This window comes from Camelus bactrianus, chromosome 21 (assembly GCF_048773025.1).
Source record: "Camelus bactrianus isolate YW-2024 breed Bactrian camel chromosome 21, ASM4877302v1, whole genome shotgun sequence".
NCBI classification, from domain to species: Eukaryota; Metazoa; Chordata; class Mammalia; order Artiodactyla; family Camelidae; genus Camelus; species Camelus bactrianus.
In genome coordinates this window covers 19,772,244-19,793,012 of record NC_133559.1, presented here as the reverse complement: position 1 = coordinate 19,793,012, position 20,769 = coordinate 19,772,244, and the positions used below count along the sequence as shown (strand labels likewise).

At 38.3% G+C, this 20,769-nt stretch overlaps 1 protein-coding gene across 5 annotated transcripts in view; it reads right to left on the bottom strand.

The window, feature by feature from the left end:
• Positions 1-20,769, bottom strand: part of DNM3 (dynamin 3) — a 459,598-nt gene that overhangs the window by 278,648 nt on the left and 160,181 nt on the right. For 3 of the 5 annotated variants that reach the window (XM_074349798.1, XM_074349800.1, XM_074349801.1), the window contains exons 12-14: positions 17,191-17,261; positions 5,530-5,581; positions 4,679-4,708 (exon numbers count right to left, since the gene is read on the bottom strand). In XM_074349798.1, the coding sequence (XP_074205899.1) occupies positions 4,679-4,708; positions 5,530-5,581; positions 17,191-17,261 (153 nt within the window). The remainder of the gene's footprint in view (positions 1-4,678; positions 4,709-5,529; positions 5,582-17,190; positions 17,262-20,769) is intronic. The other 2 variants (XM_074349799.1, XM_074349802.1) reach the window with 1 other exon arrangement.

The following is a 20,769-nucleotide window of genomic DNA, read 5'->3' as shown; positions in this document are numbered from 1 at the left end:
TCATCATAGTTTATCAAACCGGGTCATCTTGACACCGTTTGAGTCTCTGAAATGTTCAATCATGTAAATCAATTAATTCACTTTTTTCCAAGGTTACTTAAATTGAGTTCTTCTGAAATTTATATCTGAAAGAATCCTGATACAGATACTGCTTCCAGGAAGTCAGGTGAGGGTGGGAGTTAAAAAGTGACAGACCCTGAAAGGTAAGATTAGGAGGGAGGGCTGTGAGGACCCCCCCACTGTAGCCCTGGAAGTTGGCAACCTTTGTTACCCAGTTGTAAAAAACCTGATTAAACTCTCACCTCTTTTTAATAGTGGTCTCAAAACTGTTACTTACAGAGACTGAAGTACTAGGGAACTTGGTAGGAAAATTTCAGAATGGTGGAGCGTGTTGATTTTTATTTTTAAGAACTGGAGGGGGTCCTAAGGAAAAGAGACTAGTGTCTACTAAAACCAGCTTTCAGAAAGTAGGGAGGTAAGAGACCCTGCATTGATAAGAAAGGCATTTTCACATATGGCCTACAATTCAAAAAGGTTGAGAATCTTATCTGGGACCTGTAGGTTTGGGAAAGCCAAATTTCACATTCCATCCTAAAATTAGAGCAACAGAATGTACACTGGTGGGAAACAGAACAGACAATAAGCCTGGGACTAGGAAGTACTCTGATACCCAGGCTCCTGCAAGCACCTTCTCTGCTCCCTGCATAAGGAAAAGGTCTTCCCAGTTGTACAACTGCAGTTGTACGGGCCAAGGAGCATCAGCTGTGCCTTCCTGCTCTAGACTTTTACAGCTAAAGGAATGGATTATCATTCATGTAAATGCCACATCAATCTTCCTGGCCTCAGTATATCCTGGCCCTTAACACATTCTAATCCAGAAAATTTTATCCCCATTTCCCTTTAGTACCCAGACCTTCTGAGGACAAATAGTGTTCCACAAATATCTATAGCTATTGTTTGTCATTCCCCTCCTCCAGTGGCTCCTTCTTATTCCAATAACATCTATGACTTTAAGGTGGCATTCTCTTCCCTCCTAAACCTTGAGATACAGCATCCCACTCACTGACTTCAACCTGAAGCCCTACCATTTTTTCCCTTAAATCCTGGTACACATTTTCTCTAATTTCAGAAAAACCCCAGTGCTCTGGTTTGCCCATGTCCTTTCAATGTTCATTCAACATCCTCTTTTGTTTTTTCTTTTTCATGGGCACAAGCTCAGATTATATGTTCCTGTTTCCTTTGCAGTTAGGTGAGGCCAAATGACTGAGTTCTGGTCAATGGAATGGAAATGGAACAGATGTGTGCCACTTCCAGGTTGGTCCTTACAAACCTCCCTCACTCAGGGTTCTTTCTCTTCCCGATCTGTTGGAAGAATGAATTCCAAAGTCCATTACTGACCAAGTGAAGCAGGGATGCCCCCACCCGACTCCATCTCTGTGACTTTTATTGGATTATTAGAGCAAGGTGAATTAAATTGTAATTATATAAAGCTACTGAAATTCTAGGGTTGTTTGTTACTGGGTTAATCTCTCATGACTAATGTTCTGACTAATACATCAATCAAAAGTACTCATATTAGATTATACAATACGTAATTTCAACCTATCTTTCTTCAAAACTTTAACTCATCTGCTCTCTTGACCTTACATGCTGCCTCCCTGGAAAAATCTCAGCTCAGAGTATTAATTCCATTATCTCCTTTCTCAGCTTTGTTCTACCATCCAGCTGAGGAGTAGAAAAGAAATTCACAAGACCAAGAGGACTGGTACTACCTTGGGTGGTCCCCCAACACTGCACAGGAACTTCTTCCTACTTAACATTCCCTGAATTCATCAGCTTCTCCTCAAGTCTAGTACAAAGAGCTTAGCAAGCCCAGATCCCCATAATCTCTTGTCTGCAACAGCCTCCTAACTAGTCTTCTTCTAATCTTGTCTTCACTTCAAAGCCTTTCTCCACACTATAGACAGAATGATCTTTCTACTGCATTATGATTGTGCTTAAAAGCTTATAATGGTGATACTCCACTGCTCCCAGCATCACACACACAAACATACACACACACACAAACACACACACACACACAATAGCTTTCATAGAGCTTTAGTCTTAGTGAAAGAAAACAAAAAATAATAAACAGGATAACAAGATAATAGATAGTAACAAGATATTAGGGAGGGAAGGTGACTTCAGATTTGATAGGCAGGGTCAGCCTCTTACAGAAGTGATGTTTCAGTGAGGCCTGAAGTATCTGAAGTATCAGAAGGAGCAAGGCTTGGAAAGCGGGGTAGACTTCAATTACTTACCATCACCCCCACTGGGATCTCCCTGACTGCAGGGCCCACAATTTATTCATCATTCTCTGTTCTAACATTTACCACAGTTTTTGACACTCTTAGGTTTCAAATATACATGTGATGAGTGAAGAGATAAATGAAGTTTTTTGGGCAGATGAATAAATTTTGGGGCAGTGCAACTTTAGGCTAATTGTGTGCTCACATTTTTTATTTTTGTACATTTGTCAACATCAACTTGTAGAACTAAGCAGACAAGTTGCTAGTAGACAAAAACAAATGGGAGTTTTGACTTTAAAGAGGAGCTTTTCTTTCTTTAAATCCTTCTAACGTATTTCAGAACAGATTCTGCACAGCCATCTTTACAATCAGGGGCCCTAAGAAGTTGTCAGAACAGATGAAACATTTGCTAGGATAAGTGCAGAGTATTTCAGTCCCAACAATGATCAGTTAGCAGGCTGGGCTCCAAGATGCCCTGGCTTTGAGCTTCTTGATAAGCAAAAATTGTTTTTATACAAACTCAAATCAACCTCAGTTACTCAGATTCATAAAGAAAATGGTTTCAAGTCAGTATGGTTCATTTCAGCTAAGTAGGAAAAAAATAGAGGATTCTTAAAAATGTATTGCATTTAATTACTTGTTTTGATTCTGGAAAATAAGATATTCAGGTTCATAACCTCTTACTTGCAAAGAAAAAGGTTAAAATAACAACAGTGACAACAAATTTGACAGCAAAACCTGATATGAAGTGAAAAGATTTATGTCTTTCATTTAACCTACTTAGTGTGACTATTCATTTGTTTCACTGTAGAAATACAAAGTGTTTAATTATAGGGAGCTCTTCTGACCCTAAAGAAGTATTAGGTAATATATGATATATGCAGTGGTTTTCCAAAATCCAGAAAGTTCTAAACTTTAAGACACATCTGGCTCCAGGGGTTTTAGATAAGGGATCTGTATTCCATTATAACACTCACCCCAATTCTATTATCTTGAGTTATAAAACTTCTATAATGCATGGGCTTTGAAGTACTCAGTGAAAGTAAAGACACAGAAACACAATTAGCATGATTTTAGCATTTGGAAGTAATACAATTGAAGTGTTCCGAGTTTCCTTTCATATCTGATTTAAAGCATGCATTTATGCCACTATATCATTGCTTCTCCAATAAGTATACACTTCTATGAGCTAGAGCTTCTGACCATGGGGAAAGTTTTATAGATAAATCCGTAACACCACATTCAACCTTAATCTGGGCATTGTAACCTTCAGAATAATTTGCCATAGCTTCTGATTTTCCCAAATGTTCCACTGTTCTCATTTTACAACTTTCATAATTTTCTTATACTTCTTATTTTTTCTCCTCAAAGTTTCAAGAAGCAGCACCTACCTGCTGGGAGCAAGGTTTCTACTCTTTACGGGGCACATATCCAGTACCCAGCTGCAAACCTCATTATGTAGATTATTTCTGATTCTCACAATCACCCTGCAGAGACATTTTCTGTTCTTCCCATCATACAATGAGCATACTCAGGTTCAGTGTGTCCAAGGCCACATGGCTACTAAGTGACAGAGGAGAATTTGAACCCAGGAACATCTAGCTTCAAAATTTGTTTCTTCCAAAACATCTTGAGGGAAATAACTGACCCATCTTCCAATCTCATTCTTAACTTGTGCTTAGTTGGAAGAAGGACTTTAAGGCCACTTGCTTCAACCATGGTAGAAATGAGTAAAACTGATTTTTGAAATGCCTATGCTAGTAATTTGACATTATCTTTGCACTTCCATCCATTAAGTGAAGATATAGTACCTGGTTTTAAAAGCTTCAACTCAAAAGCCATATAAAATGTCAATCAATATAATTTTGGGGTTTTTTTTATTTTTTAATAAATACAAATAATTGGGATTGGGTAGGCTTATCAACAGATATGATATATCAAAAGCAGATGTTCCACATTCACCCACCTTTTAGAAGTGTCATCTACATTTACTGGAGATATTATCATACAAGGGGAAGAGAAAGGCTTACAACTTACAACAACATAGCATAAAAGGACAGAGATGAAGATCATTAATGATTTTAATGATTTTAAGGCCCATTAAAATTAGAGAAATATCAAAGCACCCACAGTGTTAAAGGTTTATTATTATAGCATTTTAGAATTTACTAGTTCATACCTTTCAATCACAGCAAGTTATTAGCAGTGAAGGGATGAACCCTCTTAAGAGGATTTTTATTTCAATGATAGGGTGTTATGAACAAGACAATCTAAGTTTAAAAAAATTAGTAGCAAGCGCTAGTTGAGTTAATCAGTTAAAGACAAACTGTGCCCTTGGGAAGCTAAATGAAAAAGCAACAGTAAAGCTTACAGAACTTAGCTCGTACAATTTGCCTTGAAGGCGGAAGATTGGTTCCCTGAAATAGCAAAGAATTATATGCTTTAGTTCAGAAAAAAAGTTTTTAAAATAAAGTCTGTTATTACCTCTTCTCCTTTCAAAACAATGGAAAAAATTCTAGGGCAGAGGTTTCAATTTGTTCAATAGTTGTACCTCTGAATTAAAAAAAAAACTATAAAATCATCATTGTTTTGACTTGAAAAGAAATAACAATGCAAATATTCATTATCACATAAAACATAAAAGAAACAGCAAACTGTCAGAGTTAATGCAATCTCTGCAGAGCGCTATTAGTCAGAGACAGCTGGTCAGCCCAAAACACAAAAACTCAAAAGATCAGATCATCTCAGGAATTAATGTCTTCATTAACCCACAGGATTTGGTGAGGCAGAGATCAAATCTTAAATCCAACAACTGCCTTCTTTATGAGCTGTCCCTTCACTGTTACCAAGCTGTGCAAATGTGTGAACTAGTCAGCAGCACCAGAAAGCTCATGCAACTACTCACCAGATTTTAACCTTAAACTGACTCACAGATTCAATGTTAAATCAAATTTAAGGGTAATGTAAGCAAGCAAGGTAGGACACAAGGAGTCAAATTTGGAAAGCAGAGCAAATAGCAGAAAAGTTATTTAAAATAAATCAATAGGGTTAACTGCATATAAAATAGCAAAAAAAAAAAAAAGCCATTCACTTCAAAAATTTAAAAGCAAAAACAAAATGCTGCATTTCTAGCAAAATTTGCACATGATTAATTTGCATTTAAAAAAATAGTCAATCAAGCAATTAAGTTCAAATTTTGGGGGGCATGCATGCACTGATTCTCTTAAACAATTCCTACCTGATTTCCAATTGTGTTTTTCTTGTGAACCTGACTGCTCCTCTGCTGAGCGCTGAGAAAAGCAAAGGAGAGTAGCACTGAAGAAACTCGTAAGACTTTTTTTTCTGAGCAAGTTAACAGATACTAAAATAAATACAGGCATTAGAAATATACCAACAACTGAGGTAGAGCTAATATCAAAAATCCAGGTCAGTTTAACTCTGAAAGCAAAACCAACTCAGTGGAACTTCTAGAACCAATGAATAATCACAAACCAAAAATAAAACACCACGGAAAGAAATGAATCAATGCAAGTATTTGTGATGTCCCCACGGGTTCAGAGAATGGTTCTGCTAAAAATGGAGAGTTAACGCTTTTTGAGTATATGCCATGTTCTAAGTGCTTTACTGATATTAGCAGTTTTATTTAAACTTTAACCCTGTGAAGTAGTTACTTTTAGTCTTTTCATTTTACAGATGGAAGCTAAGTGCCTTCCCAAAGTTACTGAGCTAACAAGTGCTGGGACCAAGCAGTCCAACTCCAGATTCCAAACTCTTTGTGATATCACCTCATCTCATTGCTTTGAATTTCACTATATCCTGACAACTCCCATGGTGCATCTCTAGCTTGGACCTATCTCTCCAACTCTGGATTCATATGTTTTCAACGACTCCGTATTTCCACTTAGATGTCTAATGGTCATCTCAGACTTCATCTGCCAAAACTGAACTCAGGTTGTCCTCCCCAAATCCTGTTCCACCCACATTCTCTCCTCCTTAATTAGTGACAATTCCATATTTCTAAGTGCTGAAGCCAAAATCCTTGGTACCTTTTTCTCTCACCTCCTCCACATCCAATCATCAGCAAATGCTATTGACTCTATTTCTCAAAATGTATTTAAAATTTAATCTCTTTACCACTTCCATTGCTACCACCTTGGTCCAAGCCACCGTTATCTCTCACTTGCAGGGTTGCCATCACTCACTCTTTGGTCTCCGCTTACACACTCCATCTTTCCTCCACACAGGAGTCAGAGTGATCCCTTTAAAAGGGGAATCCTGTCACTCTTCTGCTCAAAACCCTCTACTGCTATGCAACACAATTAAACTCAGGGTAAAGGTCAAAATTCTTACAATGGTCCACAAGGCCCTTGATCCCCTCTCTCTTCCTCTTTGACTCATCTCCTCCTCCTCTCCACCTCACTCATTAGAGGGGTCCAGCCATACCAATCTCTCTCTTTTTTTTTTTTTTTTTGGAGCCCACGAGGCACACTCCCATCTCAGAGCCTTTACACTAGCTGCTCCATCAGTCTGAAATACACCTCTCCCATACACCTGCATGGCTCCTGACATCACCTCCTTCAAGTCTGCATAAGTTTACTTTCTTAGTGAGTCCATCACCATCCTATTCAAAACTGAATCCCTCCCTCCCTCCCTCCAGGCTTCTCATCCCCCTTATACTGTTCTATTTTTCTGTCATCTCCCACCTTCAAACATACTGTACTGCTGACTGAGTTTTTTGTGTTTACTGTCTGTCTCCCTCCATTAGAATGAAAGCTCCTTGTGAGCAGGGGTTTCTGCCTCTTTAATTCACTGCTATATCCCCAATGCCTAGAAACTATCTGGCGTGTAGTTGGCTTCAACAAGCATCTGTTGAATGAGAAATCCAATGAGGCTGATACCATTAAAACATGAGCATAGAGGGAATAAGAGCCAACAATTGATCCCAACAATTCAGCCCCAGAGCTCTCACAATTAGGCACTATGTTACTCAGGCTCTCAAAGGAACAAAGGCTTTCTTTTGGCGAGTCCATGAATAAACATATTACTGTAAGAAAACACAACTCATTTTGGTTGTTCTGAGAAGACCAGCAATACCAAAACCCTCTAACTGGTCATTTAATAGTTTATAGAAGCTGTTTTGGAGATCAATGGAATAGTCTATAACAGAAGAAAAGAGATTAAAGTCATCAATCAACTGTTTAAAGTGGTAGGATATTAAGAGTATTCAGTAACACATCAGAAATCAGCACCACACTTAGAACAGTTGTTCAAAACAGCAAGCTTGCATAATCTTTTGTGATGTATTTTAGCTGCTTCCCTTTACTCAAACTCATAAAAAACCATATACTACATTCAACTGATGGTGGGAAAGGGGTGGTCCCTGAAAGGCCACGCTATATTTGATTACTAAAGATATTTTGTGTGTATCTTTCTTTTTCAGTTTGCTAGTTTCAGAGTTTAGCTTCCTTCTCCTTTCTTCATTTCTTCTTGTTATTCTTCTAGTTTTTAGTTAAATACTTAATTCCCTTAATCACCATGAAATTCATCTCTCTCAAACCATTTCTCTACATAGTTCAAATCTACATTATTCAGGCTTTTGTGGTGAGGTTGTGAATGAGGTGAAGTTTGTGTCTGTCTGTGGCCAGGGGTCCGATGCGCCCACACTGCCCTCTGGCTGCCCACCAGGCCCCGATGCACAGAATGTGTCCCAAGTACTACTCTTCCTGAGGCTGCAGATCTTCCCATGCTTTCTCTCCCAGAGCCTTCCAGGCTTTCCACTCTTCTAGGAAGAAATGGGAAAACTACTATTATAACGTGATTATGCCTTCTTCATGGGTATAGTCATCTCTCCAAGCATCATACTTGCGTTTTGGTGATTTTAAGAGGAACTATGATAAGATAAATCACTGACTTGTAGTGCTAACTTCAAATTGTGCAGACCTACAGGTGTTTACTTTGGAGTATGTGAATTATTGGGGAACCTCGAATTATGTATAGGTCCCCTTAAAATCATATATATAAAGCAAAAATCACAGAGATTAGTAATGTCTGCTTGTACCACCGTAGGCAAAGAGTATGACCTAAACAGACCTCAATCTCTTGGCTTTCTTGGCTGTAAAGTGTGTGTGTGTGTGCGTGTGTGTGTGTGTTAAGAGATAGAGGAACAGAGACAAAGAGTGGGAGACTGTACTAGCTATTTCTTAGGTTCCTTTTAGATCCAAGATTCCTCAGGATGCAAAGTAACTCTCAGAAGCTTATAAAATCCACTAGGTGAGGAGACTTTCCACTGATATAGAGTTTTCATCTATTAAATAATGCATTTTATGATTCACCGCTTATAAGAATATGCAGGGGGAAATAGATTTTTTTTATAAGCCGATCTCAAATATGAGTGTTAGAACAAATATTAAATTACCTTTACTTTTCACCTTAAATTAATCTTTTTATTTTTAAGGTGAAAAGTAAAAACTGGGGCAGTCTGGCCCCATAAATCCAAAGATATTGCTGCTAATGATGCAATTAAGTACCTGAAGTTACTGCATAGTTAACATAATAAAAAAAAAAATAAGCTGCCTAGTTAGAAAACACCCTTTATCATAATTCTTAGGAAGGCAGAAATAACTAAACTGAAAGCATTTCAAAATATTTATTTTAAAATGTGTTCACAGAAAACCCTGACAGGACTTGCAAGTTAATTTCAGCCGTTGGACATAGTCTCAATGATAGGTCTTTAACTGGTTATCTCTGTAATATTGTAAAACACACCTGTATATAGTGTTTTAATCTGACACAAGTCGAAATTTTTAGAGCACCAACTATCTACAAGTCACTTTGTGGAAGATCAAACATGAATATGGTATGGAGCCGCTAATCAGAATCTACCGTTTAGTTTGTTTGGGCAGGGAGATACAAACACAAAACACAAGTAACGAAGATGAAGCTCTATGAGAATAAATATGCCAGGATATAATAGAAAGCCCAAAAAAAGTGCGTCTGTTTCAAATGTGGGATTTAATTATCCCATATCTTATTATGTGTGTATGTTTGTTATTAACCATATAAATTCCCACTACACACAAGTCACTGTGGAAGGCTTTGCCAGAACATTAAAACACATAAAACCAAATTAGGTTAATAAGTTTAATGCTCTGAGACATAGCTATTTTAAATGTATAGAATAAGAGGTTTTTATGAAAATAGGAGCACACTGAAGACATTCACAGAAAAAGAGTCCATGCAACCTCTTAGCTCGAAAAATTTTTTGGACATTCGTTTTTATCCTTATTCATGTGCACCTGCAATAAAAGATTCTAATAACAGAAGATGTGCCAAGGGATGCTATGTGACATTTATCAGATAAATCCTATGCAAAGTAATTGCTCTGAATGTTCAGAGATGAGAAAGATCATTTTTGTTTGATTAGATCTGAGATTTTCATAGAAAACTTGGAAGTAAAATTTTAATAGAGGAAGAAAATCAACTGCATTCCAAGAGAATGGAGTAGTATTAGCAAAGCCAGGAGGTAGAGAGATGAGGTGTGTAGGGAAGTTGTGGAAAAGAAAACTGTTATGGCAAAAATTATATGATCATAGACTCAGGTTTATAAGAGAACTTAAAAGCCACCTAGTACAATAACTCTATGTTAGGGCCAATTATGGAGAATTTGGTCATTACACTGAAGGCAGGAGAAAGTATTCAAAGTTTCTGAGCCAGAAAATGGCCTGATCAAAGCAGTCCTTTATTAAAAATTACCTCCCTGAAACAGGTGGTAAGTATTGACTCTGAAGCAGGGAAGACAGGAAGCAGCCAGCCTAGACGCCCTCCCTCTGACTGCTGGAGCCCTGCCCAGCCTTCAAAGTCAAAGCAAGTATGATTCTGGATTATGCCTTCTTAGAAACCTCTGGTTATCTCTCCTTCTCCTGAACTCCCAAAGCTCTTGGTCTGTGCCTGTATTCTGTGAGCAGGCTTGTGTTACAGGCAGGTCTCTAACTCCCCTCCCATGATGTCTGCTCCTTGATGGCAGATGGTGTATTGCATTAATCTTGGTATCTCTATCTCTTTCAGCACTGACAATACCTAGCAGTGTTTATGGTGGTTTCTTAAGAAACATTTATGAAATTGTATTTTGATGCCAGGGTAATTTGTAACCAGGTTCTTAATGTTTATCTGCAATAGGAAATTTGTATCATTTGAAGAAGTGTGCCACATACATGTGCTGGGGCAGGAGTATGGTACATTTGGGAATCCAAAAGTGGCCAGTCTGGCCTGACAAGGGAAGTGCTAATATCCTCATTTATGGATGAGAAAACAGAAGTTTCCTGTTCCCAAAGAAGGTGGTGGAGTTAGAGATTGAAATCGGGTTTGTTTCTGTAGAAATGTACCTTAAACATAGTGTGGAGGGGGTCAGCATTTTTGCACCTTCCAGGGTCAGGGATTTCTGAGCCGATGCCAGAGTTTTAATGACGGGAAGACCCTACCTGTGTTGAGTAGTGAACTAGATCTCTACTTTTTGGTCCTTCATCAGATGTTTGGAGTAGTTCAGAAATACAGTGTTTTTAAAGTTAGAGGAAGAATCAGTATTTAAATTATTCTCTCTACCCTTTAACATTCTGTAGTTTGTGGGTAAGCTCCACAGCTATCTGTACTTTGGGGTAGTTTTTTTTTTTACTGAATGGTTTCAGAATAATCAGTTTGCCTTGTACATAGGCCCCTTTGCTCATAGACTATGAAGTATTCAGGAACCTCTAAAAACAAACAAACAAACAAACAAAGTGGCCAGTCTGGATGCAGCAGAGTTAGGGGGTGGGATGGAAAGGAACAGTAACAAGCAAATAGACTAAAGAGGTAAGCAAAAGACCGATTCTACAGGGCCTTGGAAACCATGTGAATGAGTTTAGACTTTACTCTGAAAGTAACAGGAAACCCAGAAGGAATGAGAAGAACATGACAGGAGGCAAGGAGACTGCTCTCTTCCCAACCAAGGGGGGACTAACTTAAGTAATAACAATGACAATGGAAAGAGACAAATTCGAGGTATATTACAGAGGTCGAATCAGATGGACCTGGTAAAGATGGAGGGAAACAAAAATGAGGGAACAAGGAGTAAAGAAAAGAATGACACTCAGGTTTCTGGTTTGAGCACAGAGAGTGGACAGGGAGTGGGAACAATGGAGGAGGCATAAATGGTAAAATGAGATGAGGAGTTTAACCTGGGAATACTGGGTGAGGCTGCCCTAGGATATACAAGTAGAGATGCCCAGTATGTCGCTGAACATGGTACACAGTCCAGGGGAAAGTTCTGAAATGGAGATCTAGAGTCGTCAGATAAAGCTGATAACTGAAACCATTGCAGTGGGTGACAATGCAGGGAAGGAGAGAGAGAAAAAAAAAGAGGGTCGATGGAGGAATATTGATAAAAACCAGTTTTTATGCCACAATGAGAGGATAAAGAGCTCCAAAATATGACTGAGAAGGAGTGGCTAGAACAGAAAGAGAAAAGCCGGGAGACAGTGGAGAGTCACTGAAGAAAAGGGATAAATCTCTTCAACAAGGAGTGGTTAATGGTGTCAAACGAAGGACTCAGAATTGTCCACAGGATTAACTGTTCGGTCCTGGCCAAAAGCAGTCTCAATAAAGCAGTGCGGTGGAAACAAAGCGTCAGTGGGCCGAAAAGTGAGAAAGAAGAAAGAGGAGTACCAACTTGAAGTCAACCCAGGGGCGGCTCAAAGAATCAAGGAAACGGAGTCCCTCACAGATACAGGTTCCACGGCCAATGTCAGGGTGTACCTCTCTCTCCCTTTGCCGTTAGGCTTAGTTTGTAGAGGACATTTGGAATTAAAAGAAACGTCAGTTGTAACCATAATGGAGAAATCACTAGCAAAATGGCAACATACAGACTAAGGCAGTGGGAGGGAAAAGTCCATCCTTCGTACTTCTGGGAAAGAGCATTTAACAAGTGGACTGTATACTCCTGAGCTCTGAGGTTTGTTTAGCAGCAGCTAAGAGTTTCCTCCTTTTTCTCTTCTCGTGGCCACCACTGTAGGTCACCACCAAGCTGTCAGTAAAGTATGGCCCAGTAATGAAGCACCCAGAGCAATCAGCTGGATTCACCATATTCCAGAACTGTGCTGTCCAGTACAGTAGCTGGTAGCCAGATGTGACCATTTAAATTAATTTTTTAATTAATTAAAATTTAATTTAATTTTCATTTCTTCTGATTTACTAGCCACATTTTGGTTACTCAATAGTCACATGTAGCTAGTGGCTACTGTATTGGACAGCACAAGTTATAAAATATTTCCATCATCTCAGAAAGTTCTATTAGGCAGCACTGCTCTGGAGTAAAGAAACGCTTTTAGAATGTTCTGTTACCCCAGGAAGATTATAAATACTTGCTGAGAGTCCCAAGAGTGCAACTTATCACATGTAGGCTTGGCTCCATCCAATCAGACAGAAGCCAAAGGGAGAAGAAAACTACGTGATGTCGCATCCCCTTGCAGGATCTCTAGTGAGATCTCAGGCTAAGTGTTATGCAAGGAAACCCTCCAAAACTTGGGAGCTATTAAAGAATGATGACTCATCTCTCAAGATTCATTTTAAGAATAAAGTTCAAAATGACAGATTTGAGAATGAAAGAGAAAAGTGTAAATCTACTTATTTTTAAAATGGTTGATTGAAACGTTATAATATACGTGATTTAAAAGGTGATACTAAGGATGTCCTTGCAAGTTGCTCAGTCCTATATTTCTACCTGTTAACAGTCCCAGGAAGCAATCAAGCATTTAACTCCTAAATCTGCAAATGAGTTAAAAGGAGAATTTTGTTATAATCTAATACCTAAGTTTTAATTCCACAAGAGAGAGAACACTCTCATGTAAGAGCTAGAAACACTATTATAATGGAATATGATTATGTATTAGGGACACATAAAGAAGAATGTAGAGGGAAAAACCAAGACTGTTCTGGAACTTGGTGCTAAAGTTCATATACACTGCCTTCAGTAACACGATAATAGAGGCATTCCAGAGAATCAGGAAAGAGATATAATAAAGGTTACGACCCATGGAATTTTCATGGTGCTCAGATAACAAGAACTGAAATCTGCACACCGTATCACTTCAGCTGTGAGAAAACAGGTGTTGGAGACCCACTCAGCAGACTGAAAAACAGACCTTGCTCAGATGCTTGTGGCATAGAGATATTACTCCAATGGTCTGTATCTGGAACCCATTTTTCTCTTAAACCACTGGACTGCATAAATCTTAGTAACTCGGAAGGCAAATTGTGCCCAGAGAACAAGTGGAGAGGAGCACAAGAATTTGAATGTTAAGTTCCCAAGGCATTCAGCTTACAAACTTGCCTTTCTATTCAAACAGCAGGATTACTGAGAAAGAGGGGAAATGAATGAAGGAATGACTGTACTAGCTCATTTTCTTAAATAACAAAAGCTAGTTAAGTTGTGCTAAGAAAAACAGAATGTAGGGCTGTTTTTTTTTTTTTTTCCAGCAGGGAAGAATGACAAATTAAAGTCTTTAAGTCAAAGGAAAGTTGACATTTCCTTCTAGAATACCAAACTTTTAGGTTCAGAAACTGTATTACCATTGAAAGATCAAGCTTTCAGAAATCAGGAAATTCCAAAGCAAGCCTACAGCAGAGCCTACTTGGGCACGTTACACATGGTACATATTTTACGGTCCATGTTTAGCAAATAGCTGGGAGATGGAAAAATTAAAAATGTTCCACATAGTCAACGTGGCTGAATAAATTCTATAGCAGAAACAAGAATTTTGAGATGTTTTGAACACTACTCTGAGACTTAACATTTCATTAATCTAATTTTAGCAATTTGTTTTCTTTTTTTTGGGTGATTTTTAGAACAAAAGGTCATGCTGGTTGAAAAAAAATACATGTATAAAATACTCTGTACATCACCGTCCTATAAATCTGAGGGGTGGTGCTCCTCTTTTGGCAAAACTCTAAAAAATCTCATGAAACAAATGCTTATTTTTCCTCAATTCCAGACTTCAATTTTCTGTCTTCAGAACTTAAAAATACTTACATAATTGTCTTCAAATATGGCTTGACTTTTCTTCCTTGATGGAAACAGCATTTCTGCCAACTTTAAAATTTATAGCTATAACCATATTTTTTTAATTTTTAAAAGCACCAAAAACCACCATAACCCTTGGAAGTAATTTTGAAATGAACATTTTTTCTTCATCATAATTATCCTATGTCACAATGAAACATACTCCAACTCAGCATACAGATGGAAAGAACTTTTACCTCTGAGTCTCAGTGCAAGACATTACATTTGGAGGTAACATGAGCAACTAAAATAATCTTTCAGTGGCAGTTATACCCCAGTCATTAAAAGTTTCAGAATGAGGTGAAATGGTGCATCTTGTAGAATCAAATCCCTGCATGAGTGTGTGCATGCGTGTGTGTGTGCGCGCGTGAGTGTGTGGGTGGCACTCTCCCTTTTACAGACTACACCACAGGTTTCAAAACCACTTTCACATAATTTCATTAATTTGATCTTCTGACAATCCTGGAAGGTATACAAGACAGGGATTTTTTTTTTTATTATTCCATTCGATAGAGCGATAAACTGAGGATACAGAGAGGCTAAGTGACTTGCCAAAACCCAAATCTCATCAGTTTCCGGGCAAACCCCAGTAAAATAATTCAGCCTGCTGACTCCCAGACCAGTCTTGTAAAAGGAAGTTTAGGTGTGCAACTTAAATTAGATGAGAAATGTGCAAAGTTGGTGGGTTTCTAAAGCAGTCTGAACAATGCTTCTTTTTAGTCCCCCAATATAATAAAAGTTCATAATCTAGCTCACAGCTGGAGAAGTGGGGCAGTCACCTGGATGACAGAGAGACTGTAACAAAAGGCTGTGCTTGAAGTATTTCCATTTGCAAAATTATGTGCCTTTGAAAATCTAGTCAACATAATAATTAGTCCAACAGCTTCTGAGGTAGAAAATACTAAAATGTACTGCAGAAAATAAACTCTGGACCATTTATCTTTAAAAAATAAGTAAAAGTGTAATCTAGGGGGAAAATGTTTCAAGGAGAATTTGGGGTGAAATTTAAATTGCTGGTTACAAAATATGTTCAAAACTTGAATCTTTCCAAACTGATTATTAATTTTTTCCTGCGTCTCCTCCTTGGACCGGGATACCACAAAAGGACAGCACTGCAACATCCTTTTCACTTTTAAGATATGATGTCAAGTTTATATCTACATCTGCTACATTTTTATAATAATCTAACTGGCATTTGTAACCAATAAAAGTTAACATGAAAGGCAGCATTCCTGTTATTTCAAATGACTCAAGGGTTTTTTTTTTTTTCTTTTAAATTCCTCAAAGAAGCAAGTGAAGCAAATGGAGAATGTGTCAGTTTAAATTTTTACATGCATTTCTCTATACTTTTCCATTATTAGGCAAGCTCCTAAAAGACAAAATTATTTTTCTTTTTCCTTATTTTTTCCCCCATAACTAGAGTAGAACTTGGCAAAGGCCATGTGGAGTACACTGACTATGTTGAAAACTAGGTAGACATTCTCAGGTCCCCTCTTCCAGACCGGAGGACAAGAAGGCACATCAGAGTCTAGGTTTCTCCCTACTGGTCATTTTGCAGAAGGAAATGAGCAGTGCAGATGTTGAGAGCCTGGGGGCCTAGAAGAGAGGGGAGCAGGTCTGTGTGAAATGCCTGTGGAGTAAAGACCTGGCTGGATGCTGGAGTAGGCAATGCGGCTAAAAAGACAACTGGCCAAAGAAACCTATTCATCACTATGTTCTAACATCTTTACATGTAAGTCCCAGACAACAAACAGTTGAGAAGAACTAATGTACCACACAATGGTAACAACCACTGGATGCAAAATTTATGTACACTGTTGGTGAGGCCATCACAACCACAAGCAAGTTTAGAATGAGATCCTTTTCTGTTGGATAATTCGGCCTTTCTTTCCTAAAACACACCTATAAATTCCTCAGGCCACTGGCTAGTTCAGATCACATGATTGAAATATCTATTTCCTCTAAGTCAAATGTCAAACTAAAAGTCAGTCTAGTTTATATATTTTATATAAAGTAAACTATATTTTGTATACTTGAAGTTGGAATCACTTACATGCCACAAATATATTTTAGAGTTAGAATCAAATAAAATAGAAAACTGATCCCACTAAAGGGCAGGAAAAAATGGTAAATTCAGGGTCTTGAAGATGTCAGTCAATACATAATTAACTCTGAATAATTAAGCATAATGTTTACCTGACAGTATCTGTGAATATATAATCTTAGAATATAACAGAATAATGTATAATAGAATAATATATAGACAAGCTTATATAAAATACATATACTTTATAGAAAAGAGAATGTTCATCCAAAAGATTACATCTAAGCTCACAAAGGACAGTTTAAAAAAAATGGGCTTCTATATTCTGACTTAGAGATGCCCAAATAGTTTGTATTCTGTAAACTGCACATAATAGTTCAAACTTATGTGAGAAATTGTTCCCAAACATATTTTAAATGTGCATCTGTTACTGTTTATCTGTGGGAGCTCATGTACAAACCGTAGACCATCATCCAAAAACAACGAGTATCTGAGCTACATGTGATTTCACAGGCTACACAAAAAAGGAGCCAACTCCTTCATCCAGAGAACATGGCCCCATGGCCATGAGACTCAGACCTCAGTACTCTGACATGGAGTTAATCCTGACACAGAATGCACTCTTAAAAAATGGTGAGGTTGCCCCATCCCCTCCAAGAGAAAAAGGGGGAAAAAAAAAGGTGGTGAGGTTGTAGTAGAAATTCATAATGTATATTCGAGACAAACCAGCAGGAGGAGAGCATGTCACAACCAAGGGTTTCACGTACTTTGCGAAGCCAATGAAATCTTCGTGGTTGGTGTTGATGTAGGAGACTTGGATGTCAATCAACAGCAGTACCTGCAAGTCAAAGAGAATCACTTCAGTGAAAGCCCGTCTTAACTATTCTCATCACCAAACCCAGTAATTGCCTACAAATTATTTATCTTTATTTAATTTTTTAAAAAATGTTTCGGTTAGAAAAGTTGCATTAAATTTTTTTTCATTAGACTCGTAATTTTTACTCTAAATTCAGAAACTAAAACTCTATGTGAAAAGTCTGAGTCCCCCATGAAGACGAGATATATATATATATAAAACACACACATATATATCCATATAGTTTATAGGCATGTACTCTTTGCCAACTTAACACGGAACCTAGAATTATTCTGTCCTCTAAAATGTAGGGTACCATTCAGAAGGACATCTGTGTATAAAGACATGTGGCAGGAAGGCCGTCGGGGGCTGCTCAGAGGTTCCTGCTCCCGCAGACACTGTTTATTAGCCACAAAATAGCAATATCATCTCTTATATTTCCTCTCCTCTTTATCTCTTTAAGCTCCCTCTAAGCAAGCAGGAGAAGCATCTCATCAACCAGTTCAAAAAGACAGTATACAAAGAAGTAGAAATCCTCCTGGAGATCAAAAGGCTTCCCTGAAGGTGACATGTGAGCGCATCACAGCATTGGTAGGAACAGTTCATTGGCATTGTCTATATAATGTTCCCCAGAAGATGCTTCCTCAGGAAAGCACCCTGCCGATCCTCACCCCACACCCTCACCCAAGACCAGTGTGGATTATGCGATTACTCTTATAGTCTATATATCATAATTGTATTTTTTACATATTATACTCTAACTTTTTTGTGGTGTTTACTACAAATGCAATTAATTATCAGTTTATATTTTATTTGATGTTTTGCTTCCTTGGAAGACTATAAGCCCCATGGAAAGAGAGATTTTATCTGTCTTGTTCACCACTTTATCCCCAGAACCTAGCATTATTCACATAGCAGGTGTCTGATAAACATCTGTGGCTGTAAATTTTAGAACCATCTACCAGCCTTGAAGAATAGTTTGCTTTAAAGGGAGAAATTTACCCCCATATAATTAGTACATGGCCAAGTATTATTGTTTCTCACTCACTACCCAATGCTATGGGCACTTGGACTTTGCTTTTGTGGCTAATCTCAGTTGGTCATCTGACCGAATCTTGCTCTAAATTCCAAGGAGAACAACCAAAAAAAGAGTAAATGGATCACAGAACCCATCTCTGTGGCAATTAACGTATAGGCATTTTGTGAGGGTGAAACGAAGTAATCCAACTACAGTTCTTAGTTCTTCATTAATTGTAATTGTTTTTGTAATTCCTAAAGAGCTATGACACATAGTAGAGGCATACCCACTCCTGGGTCAACAGTATCATAAGTATATGAAAAAGTTTTACATTATCAAATTCAGTCTTGCTTCTTCTCTTAATGAAGAAAACTGAAGCGTTAGGAGGAGTGATTATTATTCGATTATCTGTGGCATTGTCTCTGTTCTCCCTACAACACAGCCAGATTCCACTAAATGTTAGACCCCAAATCCCTTTGGCCAGGAGTTTGTATCAATAAACCATAATACTTAAGCACAAATACATTGTTGCCACCATAAAGAACAATCTACATAATTCTCAACACTGCCAAGGACTGTCATGAATATCTTGGACGTTCACACACATTCACTTGGACTGCAGTATAGGAAAAAAAGTGGAAGAAAAATAAAAACTATGGCTGTTCTCATTCATATTCCTGGAAACTGGGAGTCTGTGTTCATCCTAGGAAAAGAGCCAGGTCGCATGTGGGGGATGAAAAGGAAAACAGTACATTTTTTTTGCTCATTTTTTCACTTTCTCAGAGTTTCTCACTGCCTTTCTCACCCACAGTTATTGAATATTTAGTTGAAGAAAAGTAAAGCTATCCATGGAAGCACTGATCACCCACAAAGTCAACCACTTCAACAGGCAATCACACACATGGAAGCACCTGGAGAAACAGCAGGCACACATCCATGTTCAAAAGAGCTTTGTTTTAGAAAAAAGCTCACAGACCGATTCACGGTTTTCCATATTTTTAATTTTGAAGAATTTACCCCACCCCCTAAAGGCTTGCAGAGCAGAGGCTGGTAATAATTCCATTTTTTGAAACTGGAAGAACACCTCAAAGCAGTCCTGGTCCGGAGGCCTAAGGAAATGAATGGGTCACTCTCTGACCAGCTACGATGGAAGTATGACCTGGCCTAAAGCAGCACGGAGTTCAGAAGTCAAATGTGAGATCTGTGAAATAAGACATGTTCACATGGCCAGTAACATGCATGTTTGTATGTACCACACCCCACAGGTCTGTGTTAGAGGTGGCAGGCATCAGCTTCTTTGGGTGGTTGATTAACCATCAGACTGCGCCACCGGCGAGGGTCACTGAGAAAGGAGACACTCCATTCTTTATCCCCCCGGGGCATGAATTAATCACTACACCAGAATTACAGATGGAAGACAATCTCCCTTGAAATCAGACAACGCAGTTCTCTCTCATGTCTGCTATGTGTCGTAACTCTTTAGGAATTACAAAAACAATTACAATTAATGAAGAACTATATTTGGATTACTTCATTTCACCCTCACAAAATGCCTATACGTTAATTACCATGATTATTCCACTTTAAGGCAAGGAAACTGAAGTGTAAAGGTGTTGAATAACTTGTTCATTCACATAGGAAGTAAACAGTAGATCCTGGATTTGAGCTAAGGCAGTCTGAACCCAGAGCCCACGATCTTAATGACAGTGCTAAGTCTGAGTATGTCGTTTTAGTAAAACAAAAACTGAAATATGAAACATGAAACATGAGGAAGTTAACAATTGACTTAGATAGGAACACAAAGATAATTAAGATAATAACTGTACTACTTTTTCCTCAATATTGTTTTTACATAGGATTCCCCAAGAGGATATATTGTGATTCGAATTTTATGGAATAAAGACATACATTAAAACGGTTATCTCATTTACTTAAGGTCAGGAGCACAGCTGACACCAGAACTTAAGTTTTCTTGGTCCAGCAGCAGCTGTGACATTAGACATGCAGGAATCTCCTCATCCAGGGTTATATACCTGGACCCAGGCTTGATTCCACTGGCTCGTGAGTTAACATTGAGTTGTTTATCTCCACTAAGTCACAAAGCCTATTTTCTCCACTTTTGGCTATTTTGGCTATCCGAGAGTGCGAAAGTTGGAAAACAAGTGAAAACTATGCATAATGGTTACTTAACTTCCAAAACACAATGATAAAAAGTAGCAGCAACGAATCCCACAGCTGAAGCAGAGAGCGGAAGGTCGCTACCAGAGTCCGCACATGGGTCCCAACCCGCTGGGCCGCCATCCCTCTGCCCTCTCACTTTCTCCTTCCAGGCCTACCCTACCCTGTATGTCACATGTGTCTCTTCCTGTGGTTTCTCTCTCTCTTCTACTTTGTCTTCCTCCTTTTGCCCAGTTCTTTCTCTTTTCCTTTCTAACTCATTCGAGAACCACAAAGTCTTGGCAGCCTAACTTA